The sequence below is a fragment of the Echiichthys vipera genome, assembly GCF_963691815.1.
Source record: "Echiichthys vipera genome assembly, chromosome: 6".
Lineage (NCBI taxonomy): Eukaryota > Metazoa > Chordata > Actinopteri > Perciformes > Trachinidae > Echiichthys > Echiichthys vipera.
In genome coordinates, this window is record NC_139831.1 from 16,324,354 (window position 1) to 16,343,945 (window position 19,592).

The following is a 19,592-nucleotide window of genomic DNA, read 5'->3' on the forward strand; positions in this document are numbered from 1 at the left end:
ATGCAGCACAATAGAGACTGACTGAGAAAGAAAAATGAATATGACAAAAGGAATCAATGGCCTCTGAATTGAAAAAGTAATTGGCTCCACCTGAGTATCAATTCAAAAGATGTTCATATAAATATAGCAAATAAGAGAAACAACGTATTTTATATAAAACCAGTAGATCAAGTAAAAACTAAATTCTAAAAAATGCAATATCAAATTTAATGAAACAAAATTCCGATAGAGAGCATGACATAATGAAAGAGTGGTCAGTTAGCCTTGAAAATGCATCAAATGCTCAAACAGAGTTCAGAACCATGGACAGTGAAAAAGGGACGGATGTTAAGGATTTCCTGTTTAAAGTCGTGAAGGGTAATCAGGTCTGCTGATAGAAGTTATTTTAAAAAAAGATATCAAATACGTCTGTGATTATAAAGTGACATCTAAATAACTTAGGCATCATACTGTTTTTCGAGAGCACTACTAAAACGTGTATTTAGTCTCAAACACAGGGAACAAAAAAGCCGACGGATTGTTGAAACGAACTCAATTGCATTAAGGCTGCAGGGCGAGGAATACAACTTGAAATCTGGAATATGTTCCTACCTCTGGAGAATCATCACACTCTCCAAACGCATCAGCGAAGTCTGATGGGCTCTTCCTCAGAGTCTGGTCAGCAGGAAGTGTGTTGTCGTTATAAGATGTCACGAACTTAAAGTCACTGGTTCTTGAACCTGTTGTGAGGTAGGCGTCATAGTTGTAAGCGCTGCGTAAAGTTCCTGTGCCGTCAACATCTGCGTAATTAGGAGGGAGATAAGCGCTGGGGATGGCAACTGCTCCATCAAACAACAGTCTGGGCTTTCTCCTGCGACAAAACCTCACACCCAGGATGATGATAATGAAGGTCAGGAAAAAGGTGGACACAGACACCAGCGCGATGATCAGATAAGAGGTCAGTTTGGAGTTCTTCTCATCATAAGAAATATCCTTCAGTTCTGGCACCTCAGCCAAGTTATCAGAAATAAGTAAATACATGGAACAGGTGGCAGAGAGAGAGGGCTGTCCGTTATCTTTCACTGCCACAATAAGGTTCTGTTTCATGCTGTCAGACTCAGAAATGTCCCGCTGTGTCCTGATCTCTCCGCTGTGGAGACCAATGGTGAAAAGTCCCGGATCAGTGGATTTGACTATATGATAGGACAGCCAGGCGTTCTGTCCGGAGTCCGCGTCCACCGCGATCACTTTGGACACCAGAGAGCCTCCGTGAGCAGCTTTGGGGACCAGCTCGGTCATGAAGGAGTTGCCCTCTGGGGCGGGGTACAGTATCTGAGGAGAGTTGTCATTCACATCCGATATGAACACACTGACGCTCACGTTGCTGCTGAGCGGAGGAGAACCGTTGTCTCTGGCCATCACGTGGACTTTAAAACTCCTGAACTGTTCATAATCAAACGACCTCACAGCGTGGATCACCCCCGTGTCTCCGTTCACAGACAGATAGGAGGATACCGGGGCACCGTTCACCTCACCGGGCAACAGAGAATAAATCACTGTACCGTTTTGTCTCCAGTCGGGGTCTCGAGCAGTAACGGAACATAAAGTGGAGCCAGGTTTGTTATTTTCAGTCACATATGCGCTGTAGGTCTGTTCCTCAAACACAGGTGGGTTGTCGTTGATGTCTGCTACAGATAACTGAACAGTTTTAGAGGAGGACAGAGGTGGAGAGCCCTCGTCAGTGGCAGTGATTGTAATGTTATAATCAGACACTAGTTCACGGTCCAGTTGTCCTGTGGTCACCAGAGAATAATAGTTTTTAATAGAAGGAACCAACTTAAAAGGGACGTTTTGCTGAATGGAGCAGCGGACCCGTTGGTTATTATCAGAATCTGAATCCTGCACGTTAATGATGCCCACCTCTGTACCAGGTGCCACGTTCTCAGGTATGGGATTTGCCAAGGATTTCACATAAATCACAGGTATGTTGTCATTGACATCGGTGACATCAACGATGACCTTTGTGTATGACGATAATCCTAATCCATCCTTTGCTTTAATGCGCAAATCATATGTTGCAGTAGTTTCAAAATCAATAGCACCTATAACTTTGATTTTGCCGTCTTTACGGTCAATACTAAAAACTCTCTTCACATCATCAGTAACATGTCCAAATTCATACGTCACATCTCCATTGACTCCCTCGTCTGCATCACTAGCGCTCACTGTGACCACTACAGTATCTACAGGAGAGTTTTCAGGCAGGCTGGCTTTGTAAACGGCCTGGCTGAACACTGGGGCGTTATCATTAGCATCCAGCACAGTGACGTGTATGACCACAGTACCTGATCTCCGAGGAGAGCCACCGTCTAAAGCTGTGAGGAGCAAATTGATCTCGTGTTGTTTTTCACGATCAAGCTCTTTCTCAAGAACCAGCTCTATTGTGTTTCCATCAACAGCCAAAATGAAATTATCATTCTTTCTAAGGCTGTACTGCTGAACTGAATTTTGTCCTACATCCGCATCGTGCGCCTCCTCTATCACAAAACGAGCTCCCCTGTCTGCCGACTCTTGAATTTCTATATTAATGAAGTCTTCCTTAAACTGTGGCGAGTTATCATTAATATCTTGAATGTGAAGACTGAAGGGATGCAGTTCCAGAGGATTCTCCAGTACAATATCGCGTTTTATTACACACGACAGCTTTTCTCCACAAAGCTCCTCCCGGTCAATCCTGTCGGCAACAATCAAATCCCCATTGCTCAGATTGATGCTACAATAACGTTTTCGATTCCCTGCGGCATCGACTCGGACATTCCTAGCAGACAGTTTACTCGAGTCCAGGTTAAGATCCTTCGCTATATTCCCAATAAGAGATCCGCGCTTCATTTCTTCTTGAAAGGAATAGCTCGCGTCCCCATTCACGGTTTGCCACACGAGAAAGAAAACAAAGCAGCTCCGTTTGAGCCCCATCATGGCAATATTGTGCTCAAGACAACGGTCCACGTTGATGTTACAGATTCAATAAGGATTATACAGCTCTGTCATACGAAAACAGACAGCACTTCACAATAACTCTGGTTTCATCCAAGGACCAAGAGTAACTGCAAAATCACCCTTTTATTGGTCTGCACACCAGAGGGTGGAGTGGGAATGTTTCACGTAGACTGGCCAATAGCGACACCATGAGTGGAATTAAGAAATGACAGACTGTAGCTTTATCATTATTACTATTAGCAGGAGAAGTGGTTGTATAAATGTCATACACAGTACAAGTGTCATCTTACAATTATAGATAAATTGTATCAATTATCATCATGGCACAATAGAGCATATGTGTGTAAGTCATAATTAAGTGTTGCTATAATGAACTAAGTAGAATTTATTTATTTGAAACATAAAAGCCAACAGTTTAATATGCATACAAGTTTTGCTGAAACTAAAATGAAATCTCCTAATAAAATAGTATCATGCAGCTATAGTAAAGCATGTGTCTGACCAATCAATCCCCTGACAGATGGATACACCGACTGACCTCAAGAATGAAACACCTACTCATAATTCATAAAGATGCAAAGACAGAGACTGATGGATCCAAACAAATCATATATGTTGAAAAGTGTACTACTTCATGGATGGAGAGAGAGAGAGAGAGAGAGAGAGAGAGAGAGAGAGAGAGAGAGAGAGAGAGAGAGAGAGAGAGAGAGAGAGGCATCACAATAATACTCAATCATAATCTGTTTCGGTCTTTTCTAAACAATAAATTGATAGAGGTCATTCTGCATCTCAGTATTCATCTGAAAATAGCTACAATTCTGCAAATGTGTTAATTAAAATCAATGAATCAGGTAGTTAAAAGTATATACTGTAAAGAAATACACTATAGATTACAGTTGTTTCTTATTTGCTTTGGTTCAATTCTTTAATGAGTAAAAACAAGCTTAAAACTATTAATTTGTTGTCCCCAACATATTTGGAAACCTCATTAATTTGAGCAAATCACAAGTGTTTTGCCATGTGTGCAAAAGAGTACGTACAATTGTCTACAACTACCAAAATAACCATCGATCCTACTTCTCACTCCATACTTTACTGAAGGTTTATCTATTCTGTAAAACTGTTATATTTGTCATTAGTCAAATACAATAGTCTAAGCTTTTTACAGTTTCCATGTAGAATATTTCACTGTTCAGATGCAAGCGTGAATCCACTGATTTTTAATTTTTACAATATTTGTATTGGATTTACATTTTTATAAAAGAACAATTCAACAACAAATAACAGCAGAGAAGTGGGTAAATGGTACAGAAGTATACACACACAAACACCGTACAAACACATGTTCCACACTATACACAACTGTTCCATGCACCGTTTGTTTCAACAAGATGAAACAAAAACATTGGGTCCTCCCCAATGAAGTCACATAGTGATGAGTCCACAGAAGATACAGAAACATAAAATCCAGAAGGTAGGAGAAGAGGAAACTGGGTCATGCAAAGGGCGTGCTTATACTGTTCCAGGCCTGTCCATCAGGTGCACCAAATCATTGTCCTTCATATAATTGATGAAACGACCCCATACATTTTTAAATACCTCCTGCCTGTACTAAAGAGTGTAAGGATATTTTTCCAGAGGCTAATAAGAAGTTATTTCCCTGAACCACACAGCTACAGCAGGTTTACCAAAGGCTTTCCATGATAAGGCTATTGTCACCTTTGCTTAAAGAGAGCACATGTTTATAAAACAAATGTCATGATGATTTTATTCTTTGTCCCTCTGAGTAGAGGCCGAGCAGAAAGATCCTAGGTTCCAGATCCAATCTAATGGAGAGGATCTCCTGTACAGACAATCTGACCTCCTTCCAAAATTCCCTCACTGTTAAATTAAAACACAACATCATTAACGCTCCAAAAGATTTATTCCATGTGTTACCTACATCCCCTATGATTACCTAACTTTCAGTTAAATCATTAACCCCGTCTGACCACAGCCAAATTACTGTTTCTTAAAAGTGAGGAACAACACCACACCTCCACAGATCAGGAAGCTGTATATCAATAGACCATACAAATGGACTGAAAACAGCGCAGACAAGTTTCACAAAGCAATCAGCATCCCAAAAATTCAAACACTATCAGATACCTTTCTGAACATCACATACATTAACAGTAAAAAAAATGTGATGTCATCAGTAAATGATGCAGCAAATTTAGAAAATGATCCTATGAAAATCTCAGAGATCCAGGAAATGTGAAGTTGTGCCTTCTTTATTTTGACACAATGAAACACTACAGGAGGATACTCAAAATCATAAGGACACAGCACAAACAAAAAAAACTGTCATTAATTGAGGAATCAATATAAACAAAAACATTTTTTGGAAAAATAAAAGACTGTCCATCTGTAGAATTGGTGATACAGAGACAAAGAAGTCAGCCATCTCAAAACACTTTTGAGTTACCCTTCTTTATAGAACTGACAACCCAGTGTTTCCCTCACTTCAGGGTTAACAAACAGAGTTTTCACTCAACCCACATTCTGAAAAAAGGGACTATGTAGGAGCAAGTCATTTGTTTGTGGAAAATGACCAACAATGCAGCACAATAGAGACTGACTGTGAAAGAAAAATGAATATGACCAAAGGAATCAATGGCCTCTGAATTGAAAAAGTACTTGGCTCCACCTGAGTATCAATTCAAAATATGTTCATATAAATATAGCAAATAAGAGAAACAACATATTTTATATAAAACCAGAAGATCAAAAAAAAACTAAATTCTAAAAAATGCAATATCAAATTTAATGAAACAAAATTCCGATAGAGAGCATGACATAATGAAAGAGTGGTCAGTTAGCCTTGAAAATGCATCAAATGCTCAAACAGAGTTCAGAACCATGGACAGTGAAAAAGGGACGGATGTTAAGGTTTTCCTGTTTAAAGTCGTGAAGGGTAATCAGGTCGGCTGATAGAAGTTATTTTAAAAAAATATATCAAATACGTCTGTGATTATAAAGTGACATCTAAATAACTTAGGCATCATACTGTTTTTCGAGAGCACTACTAAAACGTGTATTTAGTCTCAAACACAGGGAACAAAAAAGCCGACGGATTGTTAAAACGAACTCAATTGCATTATGACTGCAGGGCGAGGCATACAACTTGAAATCTGGAATATGTTCCTACCTCAGGAGAATCATCACACTCTCCAAACGCATCAGCAAAATCTGATGGGCTCTTCCTCAGAGTCTGGTCAGCAGGAAGTGTGTTGTCGTTGTAAGAAGTCACGAACTTAAAGTCACTGGTTCTTGAACCTGTTGTCAGGTAGGCGTCATAGTTGTAAGCGCTGCGTAAAGTTCCTGTGCCGTCAACATCTGCGTAATTAGGAGGGAGATAGGCGCTGGGGATGGCAACTGCTCCATCAAACAACAGTCTGGGCTTTCTCCTGCGACAAAACCTCACACCCAGGATGATGATAATGAAGGTCAGGAAAAAGGTGGACACAGACACCAGCGCGATGATCAGATAAGAGGTCAGTTTGGAGTTCTTCTCATCATAAGAAATATCCTTCAGTTCTGGCACCTCAGCCAAGTTATCAGAAATAAGTAAATACATGGAACAGGTGGCAGAGAGAGAGGGCTGTCCGTTATCTTTCACTGCCACAATAAGGTTCTGTTTCATGCTGTCAGACTCAGAAATGTCCCGCTGTGTCCTGATCTCTCCGCTGTGGATGCCAATAGTGAAAAGTCCCGGATCAGTGGATTTTACTATATGATAGGACAGCCAGGCGTTCTGTCCGGAGTCCGCGTCCACCGCGATCACTTTGGACACCAAAGAGCCTCCGTGTGCAGCTTTGGGGACCAGCTCGGTCATGAAGGAGTTGCCCTCCGGGGCGGGGTACAGTATCTGGGGGGAGTTGTCATTCACATCGGATATGAACACACTGACTGTCACGTTGCTGCTGAGCGGAGGAGAACCGTTGTCTCTGGCCATCACGTGGACTTTAAAACTCCTGAACTGTTCATAATCAAACGACCTCACAGCGTGGATCACACCCGTGTCTCCGTTAACAGATAGATAGGAGGACACGGGGGCACCGTTCACCTCACCGGGTAACAGAGAATAAATCACTGTACCGTTTTGTCTCCAGTCGGGGTCTCGAGCAGTAACGGAACATAAAGTGGAGCCAGGTTTGTTATTTTCAGTCACATATGCGCTGTAGGACTGCTCCTCAAACACAGGTGGGTTGTCGTTGATGTCTGCTACAGATAACTGAACCGTTTTAGAGGAGGACAGAGGTGGAGAGCCCTCGTCAGTGGCAGTGATTGTAATGTTGTAATCAGACACTAGTTCACGGTCCAGTTGTCCTGTGGTCACCAGAGAATAATAGTTTTTAATAGAAGGAACCAACTTAAAAGGGACGTTTTGCTGAATGGAGCAGCGGACCTGTCTGTTCTTCTCAGAGTCTCTATCCTGCACGTTAATGATGCCCACCTCTGTACCAGGTGACACGTTCTCGGGCATGGGGTTAGTCAGTGATTTTAGGTGTACAGCTGGTGCGTTGTCATTTATATCTGTAATTTCAATTATCACCGTTGCATATGAAGCCAATCCCAGACCATCTTTGGCGCTGATCTGCATTTCATATGACGATTCTTTTTCATAATCAATAGATCCAGCCACTTTAACTTCTCCTGTTTTGGGGTTTAGAGAGAAAACTTGGTTTTCATCTGAAACATGATCTAATCCAAAAGTAACATCACCGTACATGCCCTCGTCTGCATCATTAGCGCTCACTGTGATCACCAACGTATCCAGAGGAGAGTTTTCAGGCAGACTGGCTTTATAGACGGTCTCACTAAACACTGGTACATTATCATTAGCATCCAGTACAGTGACGTGTATGACTACAGTGCCTGATCTCCGAGGAGAGCCACCATCGAATGCGGTAAGCAATAACATAATCTCTTTTTTGTCCTCTCTGTCTAATTCTTTGTCCAATATTAATTCACCATATTTCCGTCCACCGCCCTTTGTCTTCACGTTTAGTTTGAAATGATCATTCTGCTGAAGTGAGTAGCCCTGAACAGCATTTTCTCCAATGTCTCCATCGTGCGCCTCATCAAGCAGAAAGCCTGCACCCTTGACTGCAGATTCGTGTATTTCAATTTTAAGTGAGTCCTCTTTAAACTGCGGTGAATTGTCATTAACATCTTGGACGCGGACACTAATACGGTGCAGTTCTAATGGATTTTCCAGGACGAGTTCCTGTTTTAAAACACATGATGCCTTTTTTGCACAAAGCCCTTCTCTGTCAATCCTTTCTTGCACGACCAAGTCTCCGGTGTTGAGATTTACACCGCAGTACTTAACACTGTTATCCTCAGTATCGATACGGGCCTTGCGAGCAGACAATCTGCCCAAATCAAGTCCTAGATCCTTAGCGATGTTTCCAATTACAGATCCACGTTTCATCTCCTCCGGGATAGAGTAGCTCACGTCTCCATAGACGGGGTGGAGGACAAGAAAAACAAAAGCAAGGCCGCAGAGCAGTGCAAATCGGCCGTATCCCATTGTTCCTGCCAGAAAGAGCGCTACTGCTACAAAATATGTCGAAATATATCACTGATGTAGCAGCTGTGACCTCCTTCTACATAGAAAATCGTCTCTATGAAGTCATATCGCGAAGCGTTTTGTCAACTGTGGTACAACAGCAGAGTCAGGCTTTAAATTCGTTGAGACAGAAGGGTGGAGAGTGACCGTGCCCTCTCGTTTACTGGTACACACTGACACCATGAGTATTTCTCTGGGTATAACAAGGCGATACAGAATTTTTGAGTACTAAAATTTAGAGTTCAGAGAACCTTGTAAACAACAACAACAAAAACAACAAAAACATAATTGTTGATTAAAAAACACACAACCTCAATAATGGCTTTACTATTTAAGGTTCACCTTATTCATAACAAAACCAAACAACAACAACAACAATAGATGACACGTTTATGGATTACTTTAAGGATTAGCTATTACAAGATTAGGTTCCCCATATGTGATGTAAAAAAAAAACAACAACAGAAAAAGTGTGGATCAACATGAAACTAGCCAAGCTCTATTTAAAAAAACCACAGCATGTTAAAATGTAAACACAGCACATACATTAAGAGAGGAAACATTTCTTTTAGATGTATAGGCATTTCCTTTTGTCTCAAATATGTCTATTCTGACTAGAAACCTAAACTGAGGTCCCAGAAATGTTATGTCCCTCGCTCATTGATGAAAGTGTGAAATGTTCTTCCTCCCTTGTTGCACTTCCTTCTTATTTCCACCTCACTGGTTTAAGATGGGATCAAGTAAAATAGACAAAAATGTGTTCAACTGTCTCCTTGTTTACTTATTGTTCCCACATAAAAATGACTGTTGTATATGTGTAGATTAAATGAACACAAAAATATGATTTAAGCATTTAAATCATAGGATTAAGGGGAGACGCTACAGGCAGAAAAACACATTTGTTTTCACAGGCACTGGTCAATTTTGCGATTTTGGGCTATGTTGCTTCCTTAACATGCCTTATTTCAGACTCGTGGAAAAAACAACATTCAGGAGTTTACTTTACTACACATTGTCTGTGTCTGTAGATTTTTCCTGAATTCACCAAAGGTTTGCATTAGATACCGTCTTATTTGCATTTGTAAATCAAAACTTTCAAAAAAACTTCTAATACAAAAATGATTGTCTTCATGGAAGTAATCAACTGAGTAAGCTTCATGGTGATATCTATTAGCAAACATTTGTTTTACCCTATTCACATGTAGTGTCTTACAAAATATATGGAATATTACAACATGTATCTTTAAATGACATTATCTCATAATCTGAGCAAGGAAATCAACGCTACAGTAGTGCGTATAAATACCAAACTTCCTGTTTTATTGCTATCTATATTCTGAAAGTTTTCAAACAGGGGTTTGTTCATTTTTCAGTCATAGTCTGATTTATATAATACTCTATTCCTAAAAATATGTTGAAAGTTGATTGCTTTTGTATGTGGCTGTTGAAACTATTATCTGAATGATGGAGTGGTAATGAGAAGGACATCCAAAATTCCCTCTTCAGAAAACGTTTTACTCCAATAAATCAAGAAAATTAAACAGTAATTTGGAACCTGGCTTTATCCAATGTTCAGACATATGATAATGCCTCAGTTGCATATTTAAAAACAATATTCCATAAAACTTCTAATACACAAAAAGTGTTTTAATGGACATGTACTTATATAAAACATTTCTAGTATTCTGACTACTCAAGGCGCTATTACACTACTTGTCATATTCACTAATTTCTGCAGACACTCATCCTAAAAGCCGAGGCTACCTGCCCACCATCTAATCTAACCATTCAAACCACATTGACACAATCATATACGGCATAGGGAGCAATTTGGGGTTCAGTGTCTTACCCAAGGACGCTTCAACATGCAGACTGGAGGAGCAGGGATCGACTACCGATCTTTTGAATGGCGAACGACCCGCTCTATATGTTAACTAAACAGTTTGCCTTTTCACATGTACTGTCTCTTGATACCATCACTTTAATTTAATTACTGTGAATTTAAGCACTGAGTGCCTCCAACTGTATTATACATATATCACTGCAGTGACACATATATCTATTTGGAATAATTGTTCTGAAACACTTTTGATAATTCTAAGGAGATGAAAACATCAGACATCTATCTTTCTCCGAAAGAAGGTGTTTGAAGGCATGAATATAAACTGATGAATATAATGATCTTGTTTTTGTTGGAAACATCAGTAAGACATGGTACTGTTTTTTTTTTCCAGAAAGGGCTTTAAACATGGTGCAATTGTTGACCATTTAACTGTAACTTTGGCATACTTTCAGAAAGGTTGAACAAAACAATGTGTCAATTTCACTGATTGCGTTGGAACAATAAAATGCATAGAATAAGACTATATATGAGACTGATGAAAAAATAAACTTCTTCTGCCAAGTGATTTGTCAAAGAAGTAACACAATTTCCTGCCTTAGAATGGAGATGTTATTTTAACAATATCCCTCTCCTGCTAGCAGTTGTGTTTATTCTATTATTAGTGCCAAGAAACATTCAAATTGTGAATAACGTGCGTGCCTTCAATATTCCTCAAGGATCTCACAACTTTATAAAGTAGATCTTTTGATAAAGAAACTGACTCCAAAAGCCCCGCTTATTGTCTATACAACTTATCGAGAACCGTAAACAGGTTTTGTAAATAGGTTTGCTCATTGACAACAACAAAAAAATAGTATCTATTAAAAAACAAAATACATAAAGACATAATCATGCACAAGCTTAGAGAAGGATAAATCAAATGATGTCAACAAGTGAGCAATATGGCTCTAACTACGTGTCACAATAGCTATAAAAAGAAATTGACTCCGTCTGAGAATGAATTCAAAAGACCTTCAAATATTTATATCAAATAATTAAAGCACCGCATTCAAATGAAACGCATAGATTGTGGAAAAACTTAATCATCAAGAAAATGCCATATCAAGTTTACTGAAACGAAACTCAGGAAGGACAACGTAACAGAATGAAAGAGTGGTAAATTAGCCCTGAAAATGCATCAAAGACTCAAACAGATTTCAGCACCATGGACAGAGAAAGGGTGGCGGAATTACTTAGTTCAAAATGATGAAGGGCAATCATGAACCAGGTCGGCTAATAGAAGTTAGCTTTAAAATGATTCTAACCGGTCATCTAAATTATTTAGGCATTATCAGAATTTTCGAGAGCACTAAAAAGTATATTTAATCTCGGCCACTGGTCAAAACACTGCCGACATAAAGTTAAAACAAACTCAATTTCAGAATGACTGCAGGACGATGAACACATCTTGGACTCTGGAATGTTTCCTTACCTCAGGAGAATCATCGCGATCTCCAAACGCATCAGCAAAGTCTGATGGGCTCTTCCTCAGAGTCTGGTCAGCAGGAAGTGTGTTGTCATTGTAAGATGTCACGAACTTAAAGTCACTGGTTCTTGAACCTGTTGTCAGGTAGGCGTCATAGTTGTAAGCACTGCGTAAAGTTCCTGTGCCGTCAACATCTGCGTAATTAGGAGGGAGATACGCGCTGGGGATGGCAACTGCTCCATCAAACAACAGTCTGGGCTTTCTCCTGCGACAAAACCTCACACCCAGGATGATGATAATGAAGGTCAGGAAAAAGGTGGACACAGACACCAGCGCGATGATCAGATAAGAGGTCAGTTTGGAGTTCTTTTCATCATAAGAAATATCCTTCAGTTCTGGCACCTCAGCCAAGTTATCAGAAATAAGTAAATACATGGAACAGGTGGCAGAGAGAGAGGGCTGTCCGTTATCTTTCACTGCCACAATAAGGTTCTGTTTCATGCTGTCAGACTCAGAAATGTCCCGCTGTGTCCTGATCTCTCCGCTGTGGAGACCAATAGTGAAAAGTCCCGGATCAGTGGATTTGACTATATGATAGGACAGCCAGGCGTTCTGTCCGGAGTCCGCGTCCACCGCGATCACTTTGGACACCAGAGAGCCTCCGTGAGCAGCTTTGGGGACCAGCTCGGTCATGAAGGAGTTGCCCTCCGGGGCGGGGTACAGTATCTGGGGAGAGTTGTCATTCACATCCGATATGAACACACTGACGCTCACGTTGCTGCTGAGCGGAGGAGAACCGTTGTCTCTGGCCATCACGTGGACTTTAAAACTCCTGAACTGTTCATAATCAAACGACCTCACAGCGTGGATCACCCCCGTGTCTCCGTTAACAGATAGATAGGAGGACACCGGGGCACCGTTCACCTCACCGGGTAACAGAGAATAAATCACTGTACCGTTTTGTCTCCAGTCGGGGTCTCGAGCAGTAACGGAACATAAAGTGGAGCCAGGCTTGTTATTTTCAGTCACATATGCGCTGTAGGACTGTTCCTCAAACACAGGTGGGTTGTCGTTGATGTCTGCTACAGATAACTGAACCGTTTTAGAGGAGGACAGAGGTGGAGAGCCCTCGTCAGTGGCAGTGATTGTAATGTTGTAATCAGACACTAGTTCACGGTCCAGTTGTCCTGTGGTCACCAGAGAATAATAGTTTTTAAAAGAAGGAACCAACTTAAAGGGGACGTTTTGCTGAATGGAGCAGCGGACCTGTCTGTTCTTCTCAGAGTCTCTATCCTGCACGTTAATGATGCCCACCTCTGTACCAGGTGACACGTTCTCAGGTATGGGGTTAGTCAGTGATTTTAGGTGTACAGCTGGTGCGTTGTCATTTATATCTGTAATTTCAATTATTACCGTTGCATATGAAGCCAATCCCAGACCATCTTTGGCGCTGATCTGCATTTCATATGACGATTCTTTTTCATAATCAATAGATCCAGCCACTTTAACTTCTCCTGTTTTGGGGTTTAAAGAGAAAACTTGGTTTTCATCTGAAACATGATCAAATCCATAGGTAACGTCACTATTTACACCGTCGTCTGCATCAGTAGCGCTCACTGTGATCACCAACGTATCCAGAGGAGAGTTTTCAGGCAGACTGGCTTTATAGACGGTCTCACTAAACACTGGTACATTATCATTAGCATCCTGTACAGTGACGTGTATGACTACAGTGCCTGATCTCCGAGGAGAGCCACCATCGAATGCGGTAAGCAATAACATAATCTCTTTTTTGTCCTCTCTGTCTAATTCTTTGTCCAAGATTAATTCACCATATTTCCGTCCACCGCCCTTTGTCTTCACGTTTAGTTTGAAATGATCATTCTGCTGAAGTGAGTAGCCCTGAACAGCATTTTCTCCAATGTCTCCATCGTGCGCCTCATCAAGCAGAAAGCCTGCACCCTTGACTGCAGATTCGTGTATTTCAATTTTAAGTGAGTCCTCTTTAAACTGCGGTGAATTGTCATTAACATCTTGGACGCGGACACTAATACGGTGCAGTTCTAATGGATTTTCCAGGACGAGTTCCTGTTTTAAAACACATGATGCCTTTTTTGCACAAAGCCCTTCTCTGTCAATCCTTTCTTGCACGACCAAGTCTCCGGTGTTGAGATTTACACCGCAGTACTTAACACTGTTATCCTCAGTATCGATACGGGCCTTGCGAGCAGACAATCTGCCCAAATCAAGTCCTAGATCCTTAGCGATGTTTCCAATTACAGATCCACGTTTCATCTCCTCCGGGATAGAGTAGCTCACGTCTCCATAGACGGGGTGGAGGACAAGAAAAACAAAAGCAAGGCCGCAGAGCAGTGCAAATCGGCCGTATCCCATTGTTCCTGCCAGAAAGAGCGCTACTGCTACAAAATATGTCGAAATATATCACTGATGTAGCAGCTGTGACCTCCTTCTACATAGAAAATCGTCTCTATGAAGTCATATCGCGAAGCGTTTTGTCAACTGTGGTACAACAGCAGAGTCAGGCTTTAAATTCGTTGAGACAGAAGGGTGGAGAGTGACCGTGCCCTCTCGTTTACTGGTACACACTGACACCATGAGTATTTCTCTGGGTATAACAAGGCGATACAGAATTTTTGAGTACTAAAATTTAGAGTTCAGAGAACCTTGTAAACAACAACAACAAAAACAACAAAAACATAATTGTTGATTAAAAAACACACAACCTCAATAATGGCTTTACTATTTAAGGTTCACCTTATTCATAACAAAACCAAACAACAACAACAACAATAGATGACACGTTTATGGATTACTTTAAGGATTAGCTATTACAAGATTAGGTTCCCCATATGTGATGTAAAAAAAAAACAACAACAGAAAAAGTGTGGATCAACATGAAACTAGCCAAGCTCTATTTAAAAAAACCACAGCATGTTAAAATGTAAACACAGCACATACATTAAGAGAGGAAACATTTCTTTTAGATGTATAGGCATTTCCTTTTGTCTCAAATATGTATAATCTGACTAGAAACCTAAACTGAGGTCCCAGAAATGTTATGCCCCTCGCTCATTGATGAAAGTGTGAAATGTTCTTCCTCCCTTGTTGCACTTCCTTCTTATTTCCACCTCACTGGTTTAAGATGGGATCAAGTAAAATAGACAAAAATGTGTTCAACTGTCTCCTTGTTTACTTATTGTTCCCACATAAAAACGACTGTTGTATATGTGTAGATTAAATGAACACAAAAATATGATTTAAGCATTTAAATCATAGGATTAAGGGGAGACGCTACAGGCAGAAAAACACATTTGTTTTCACAGGCACTGGTCAATTTTACGATTTTGGGCTATGTTGCTTCCTTAACATGCCTTATTTCAGACTCGTGGAAAAAAACAACATTTGGGGGTTTACTTTACTACACATTGTCTTTGTCTGTAGATTTTTCCTGAATTCACCAAAAGTTTACATTAGATACCGTCTTATTTGCATTTTTAAATCAAAACTTTCAAAAAAACTTCTAATACAAAAATGATTGTCTTCATCGAAGTAATCAACTGAGTAAGCTTCATGGTGATATCTATTAGCGAACATTTGTTTTAGCCTATTCACATGTCGTGTCTTACAAAATATATGGAATATTACAACATGTATCTTTAAATTACATTATCTCATCATCTGAGCAAGGAAATCAACGCTACAGTAGTGCTTATAAATACCAAACTTCCCTGTTTTATTGCTATCTATATTCTGAAAGTTTCCACACAGGGGTTTGTTCATTTTTCAGTCATAGTCAGATTTATATAATACTCTATTCCTAAAAATATGTTGAAAGTTGATTGTTTTTGTATGTGGCTGTTGCAAGTATTATCTGAATGATGGAGTGATCATAAGAAGGACATCCAAAATTCCCTCTTTAAAAAAACGTTTTACTCCAATAAATCAAGAAAATTAAACAGTAATCTGGAACCTGGCTTTATCCAATGTTCAGACATATGATAATGCCTCAGTTGCATATTTAAAAACAATATTCAATAAAACTTCTAATACACAAAAAGTGTTTTAATGGACTTGTACTTATATGACACATTTTCCAGTATTCTGACTACTCAAGGCGCTATTACACTACTTGTCATATTCACTAATTTCTGCAGACACTCATCCTAAAAGCAGAGGCTACCTGCCCACCATCTAATCTAACCATTCAGACCACATTGACACAATCATATACGGCATAGGGAGCAATTTGGGGTTCAGTGTCTTACCCAAGGACGCTTCAACATGCAGACCCGCTCTATATGTTAGCTAAACAGTTTGCCTTTTCACATGTACTGTCTCCCGATACCATCGCTTTAAGTTAATTACTGTGAATTTAAGCACTGAGTGCCTCCAACTGTATTATACATATATCACTGCAGTGACACATATATCTATTTGGAATAATTGTTCTGAAACACTTTTGATAATTATAAGGAGATGAAAACATCTATCTTTCTCCAAAAGAAGGTGTTTGAAGGCATGAATATAAACTGATGAATATAATAATCTTGTTGTTGTGGGAAACATCAGTAAGACATGGTACTGTTTGTTTTTCAGAAAGGGCTTTAAACATGGTGCAATTGTTGACCATTTAACTGTAACTTTGGCATACTTTCAGAAAGGTTGAACAAAACAATGTGTCAATTTCACTGATTACGTTGGAACAATAAAATGCATAGAATAAGACTATATATGAGACTGATGAAAAAATAAACTTCTCCTGCCAAGTGATTTATCAAAGAAGTAACACAATTTCCTACCTTAGAATGGAGATGCGATTTTAACGATTTCCCTCTCCTGCTGGCAGTACTGTTTATTCTATTATTAGTGCCAAGAAACATTCAAATTGTACATAACGTGCGTAACTTAAATATTCCTCAAAGATCTCACAACTTTATAAAGTAGATCTTTTGATTAAGAAGCTGACTCCAAAAGCCCCGCTTATTGTCTATACAACTTATCGAGAACCGTAAACAGGTTTTGTAAATATGTTTGCTCATTGACAACAACAAAAAAATAGTATCTATTAAAAAGAAAATACATTAAGACAAAATCATGCACAAGGTTAGAGAAGGATAAACCAAATGATGTCAACAAGTGAGCAATATGGCTCTAACTACGTGTCACAATAGCAATAAAAAGAAATGGACTCCGTCTGAGAATCAATTCAAAAGACCTTCATATAATTATATCAAATAATTAAAGCACCACATTCGAATGAAACGCATAGATTGTGGAAAAACGTAATCATCAAGAAGATGCCATATCAAGTTTACTGAAACGAAACTCAGGAAGGACAACGTAACAGAATGAAAGAGTGGTAAATTAACCCTGAAAATGCACCAAAGACTCAAATAGATTTCAGCACCATGGACAGAGAAAGGGTGGCGGAATTACTTAGTTCAAAATGATGAAGGGCAATCATGAACCAGGTCGGCTAATAGAAGTTAATTTTAAAATGATTCTAACCGGTCATCTAAATTATTTAGGCATTATCAGGATTTTCAAAAGCACTAAAAAGTATATTTAATCTCGGCCACTGGTCAAAACACTGCCGACATAAAGTTAAAACAAACTCAATTTCAGAATTACTGCAGGACGATGAACACATCTTGAACTCTGGAATGTTTCCTTACCTCAGGAGAATCATCGCGATCTCCAAATGCGTCAGCAAAGTCTGATTGGCTCTTCCTCAGAGTCTGGTCAGCAGGAAGTGTGTTGTCATTGTAAGAAGTCACGAACTTAAAGTCACTGGTTCTTGAACCTGTTGTCAGGTAGGCGTCATAGTTGTAAGCGCTGCGTAAAGTTCCTGTGCCGTCAACATCTGCGTAATTAGGAGGGAGATAAGCGCTGGGGATGGCAACTGCTCCATCAAACAACAGTCTGGGCTTTCTCCTGCGACAAAACCTCACACCCAGGATGATGATAATGAAGGTCAGGAAAAAGGTGGACACAGACACCAGCGCGATGATCAGATAAGAGGTCAGTTTGGAGTTCTTCTCATCATAAGAAATATCCTTCAGTTCTGGCACCTCAGCCAAGTTATCAGAAATAAGTAAATACATGGAACAGGTGGCAGAGAGAGAGGGCTGTCCGTTATCTTTCACTGCCACAATAAGGTTCTGTTTCATGCTGTCAGACTCAGAAATGTCCCGCTGTGTCCTGATCTCTCCGCTGTGGAGTCCAATAGTGAAAAGTCCCGGATCAGTGGATTTGACTATATGATAGGACAGCCAGGCGTTCTGTCCGGAGTCCGCGTCCACCGAGATCACTTTGGACACCAGAGAGCCTCCGTGAGCAGCTTTGGGGACCAGCTCGGTCATGAAGGAGTTGCCCTCCGGGGCGGGGTACAGTATCTGAGGAGAGTTGTCATTCACATCCGATATGAACACACTGACGCTCACGTTGCTGCTGAGCGGAGGAGAACCGTTGTCTCTGGCCATCACGTGGACTTTAAAACTCCTGAACTGTTCATAATCAAACGACCTCACAGCGTGGATCACCCCCGTGTCTCCGTTCACAGATAGATAGGAGGACACCGGGGCACCGTTCACTTCACCGGATAACAGAGAATAAATCACTGTACCGTTTTGTCTCCAGTCGGGGTCTCGAGCAGTAACGGAACATAAAGTGGAGCCAGGTTTGTTATTTTCAGTCACATATGCGCTGTAGGACTGTTCCTCAAACACAGGTGGGTTGTCGTTGATGTCTGCTACAGATAACTGAACCGTTTTAGAGGAGGACAGAGGTGGAGAGCCCTCGTCAGTGGCAGTGATTGTAATGTTGTAATCTGACACTAGTTCACGGTCCAGTTGTCCTGTGGTCACCAGAGAATAATAGTTTTTAATAGAAGGAACCAACTTAAAAGGGACGTTTTGCTGAATGGAGCAGCGGACCTGTCTGTTCTTCTCAGAGTCTCTATCCTGCACGTTAACGATGCCCACCTCTGTACCAGGTGACACGTTCTCGGGCATGGGGTTAGTCAGTGATTTTAGGTGTACAGCTGGTGCGTTGTCATTTATATCTGTAATTTCAATTATTACCGTTGCATATGAAGCCAATCCCAGACCATCTTTGGCGCTGATCTGCATTTCATATGACGATTCTTTTTCATAATCAATAGACCCAGCCACTTTAACTTCTCCTGTTTTCGGGTTTAGAGAGAAAACTTGGTTTTCATCTGAAACATGATCAAATCCATAGGTAACGTCACTATTTACACCGTCGTCTGCATCAGTAGCGCTCACTGTGATCACCAACGTATCCAGAGGAGAGTTTTCAGGCAGACTGGCTTTATAGACGGTCTCACTAAACACTGGTACATTATCATTAGCATCCAGTACAGTGACGTGTATGACTACAGTGCCTGATCTCCGAGGAGAGCCACCATCGAATGCGGTAAGCAATAACAAGATCTCTTTTTTGTCCTCTCTGTCTAATTCTCTGTCCAAGATTAATTCACCATATTTCCGTCCACCGCCCTTTGTCTTTACGTTTAGTTTGAAATGCTCATTCTGCTGAAGTGAGTAGCCCTGAACAGCATTTTCTCCGATGTCTCCATCGTGCGCTTCATCAAGCAGAAACCGTTCACCCTTGTCCGCAGATTCCCGTATTTCAATTTTAAGTGAGTC

The 19,592-nt window shown here is 40.4% G+C and overlaps 3 protein-coding genes across 3 annotated transcripts in view; all 3 read right to left on the reverse strand.

The window, feature by feature from the left end:
• LOC310947998 (protocadherin gamma-A12-like) overlaps positions 1–19,592 on the reverse strand; it is a gene marked incomplete at both ends in the record, with an annotated part of 97,499 nt that overhangs the window by 47,649 nt on the left and 30,258 nt on the right. The gene's annotated exons all lie outside the window — the stretch shown is intronic.
• On the reverse strand, positions 541–8,554 carry LOC310947883 (protocadherin beta-15-like; the record flags this gene model as incomplete). Its single annotated transcript, XM_083914855.1, has 2 exons — positions 541–2,417; positions 7,993–8,554. 2 exons carry the CDS (start codon positions 8,552–8,554, stop codon positions 541–543), a joined length of 2,439 nt encoding a protein of 812 aa, XP_083770981.1.
• On the reverse strand, positions 11,854–14,295 carry LOC310947884 (protocadherin beta-15-like; the record flags this gene model as incomplete). Its single annotated transcript, XM_083914856.1, has 1 exon — positions 11,854–14,295. One exon carries the CDS (start codon positions 14,293–14,295, stop codon positions 11,854–11,856), a length of 2,442 nt encoding a protein of 813 aa, XP_083770982.1.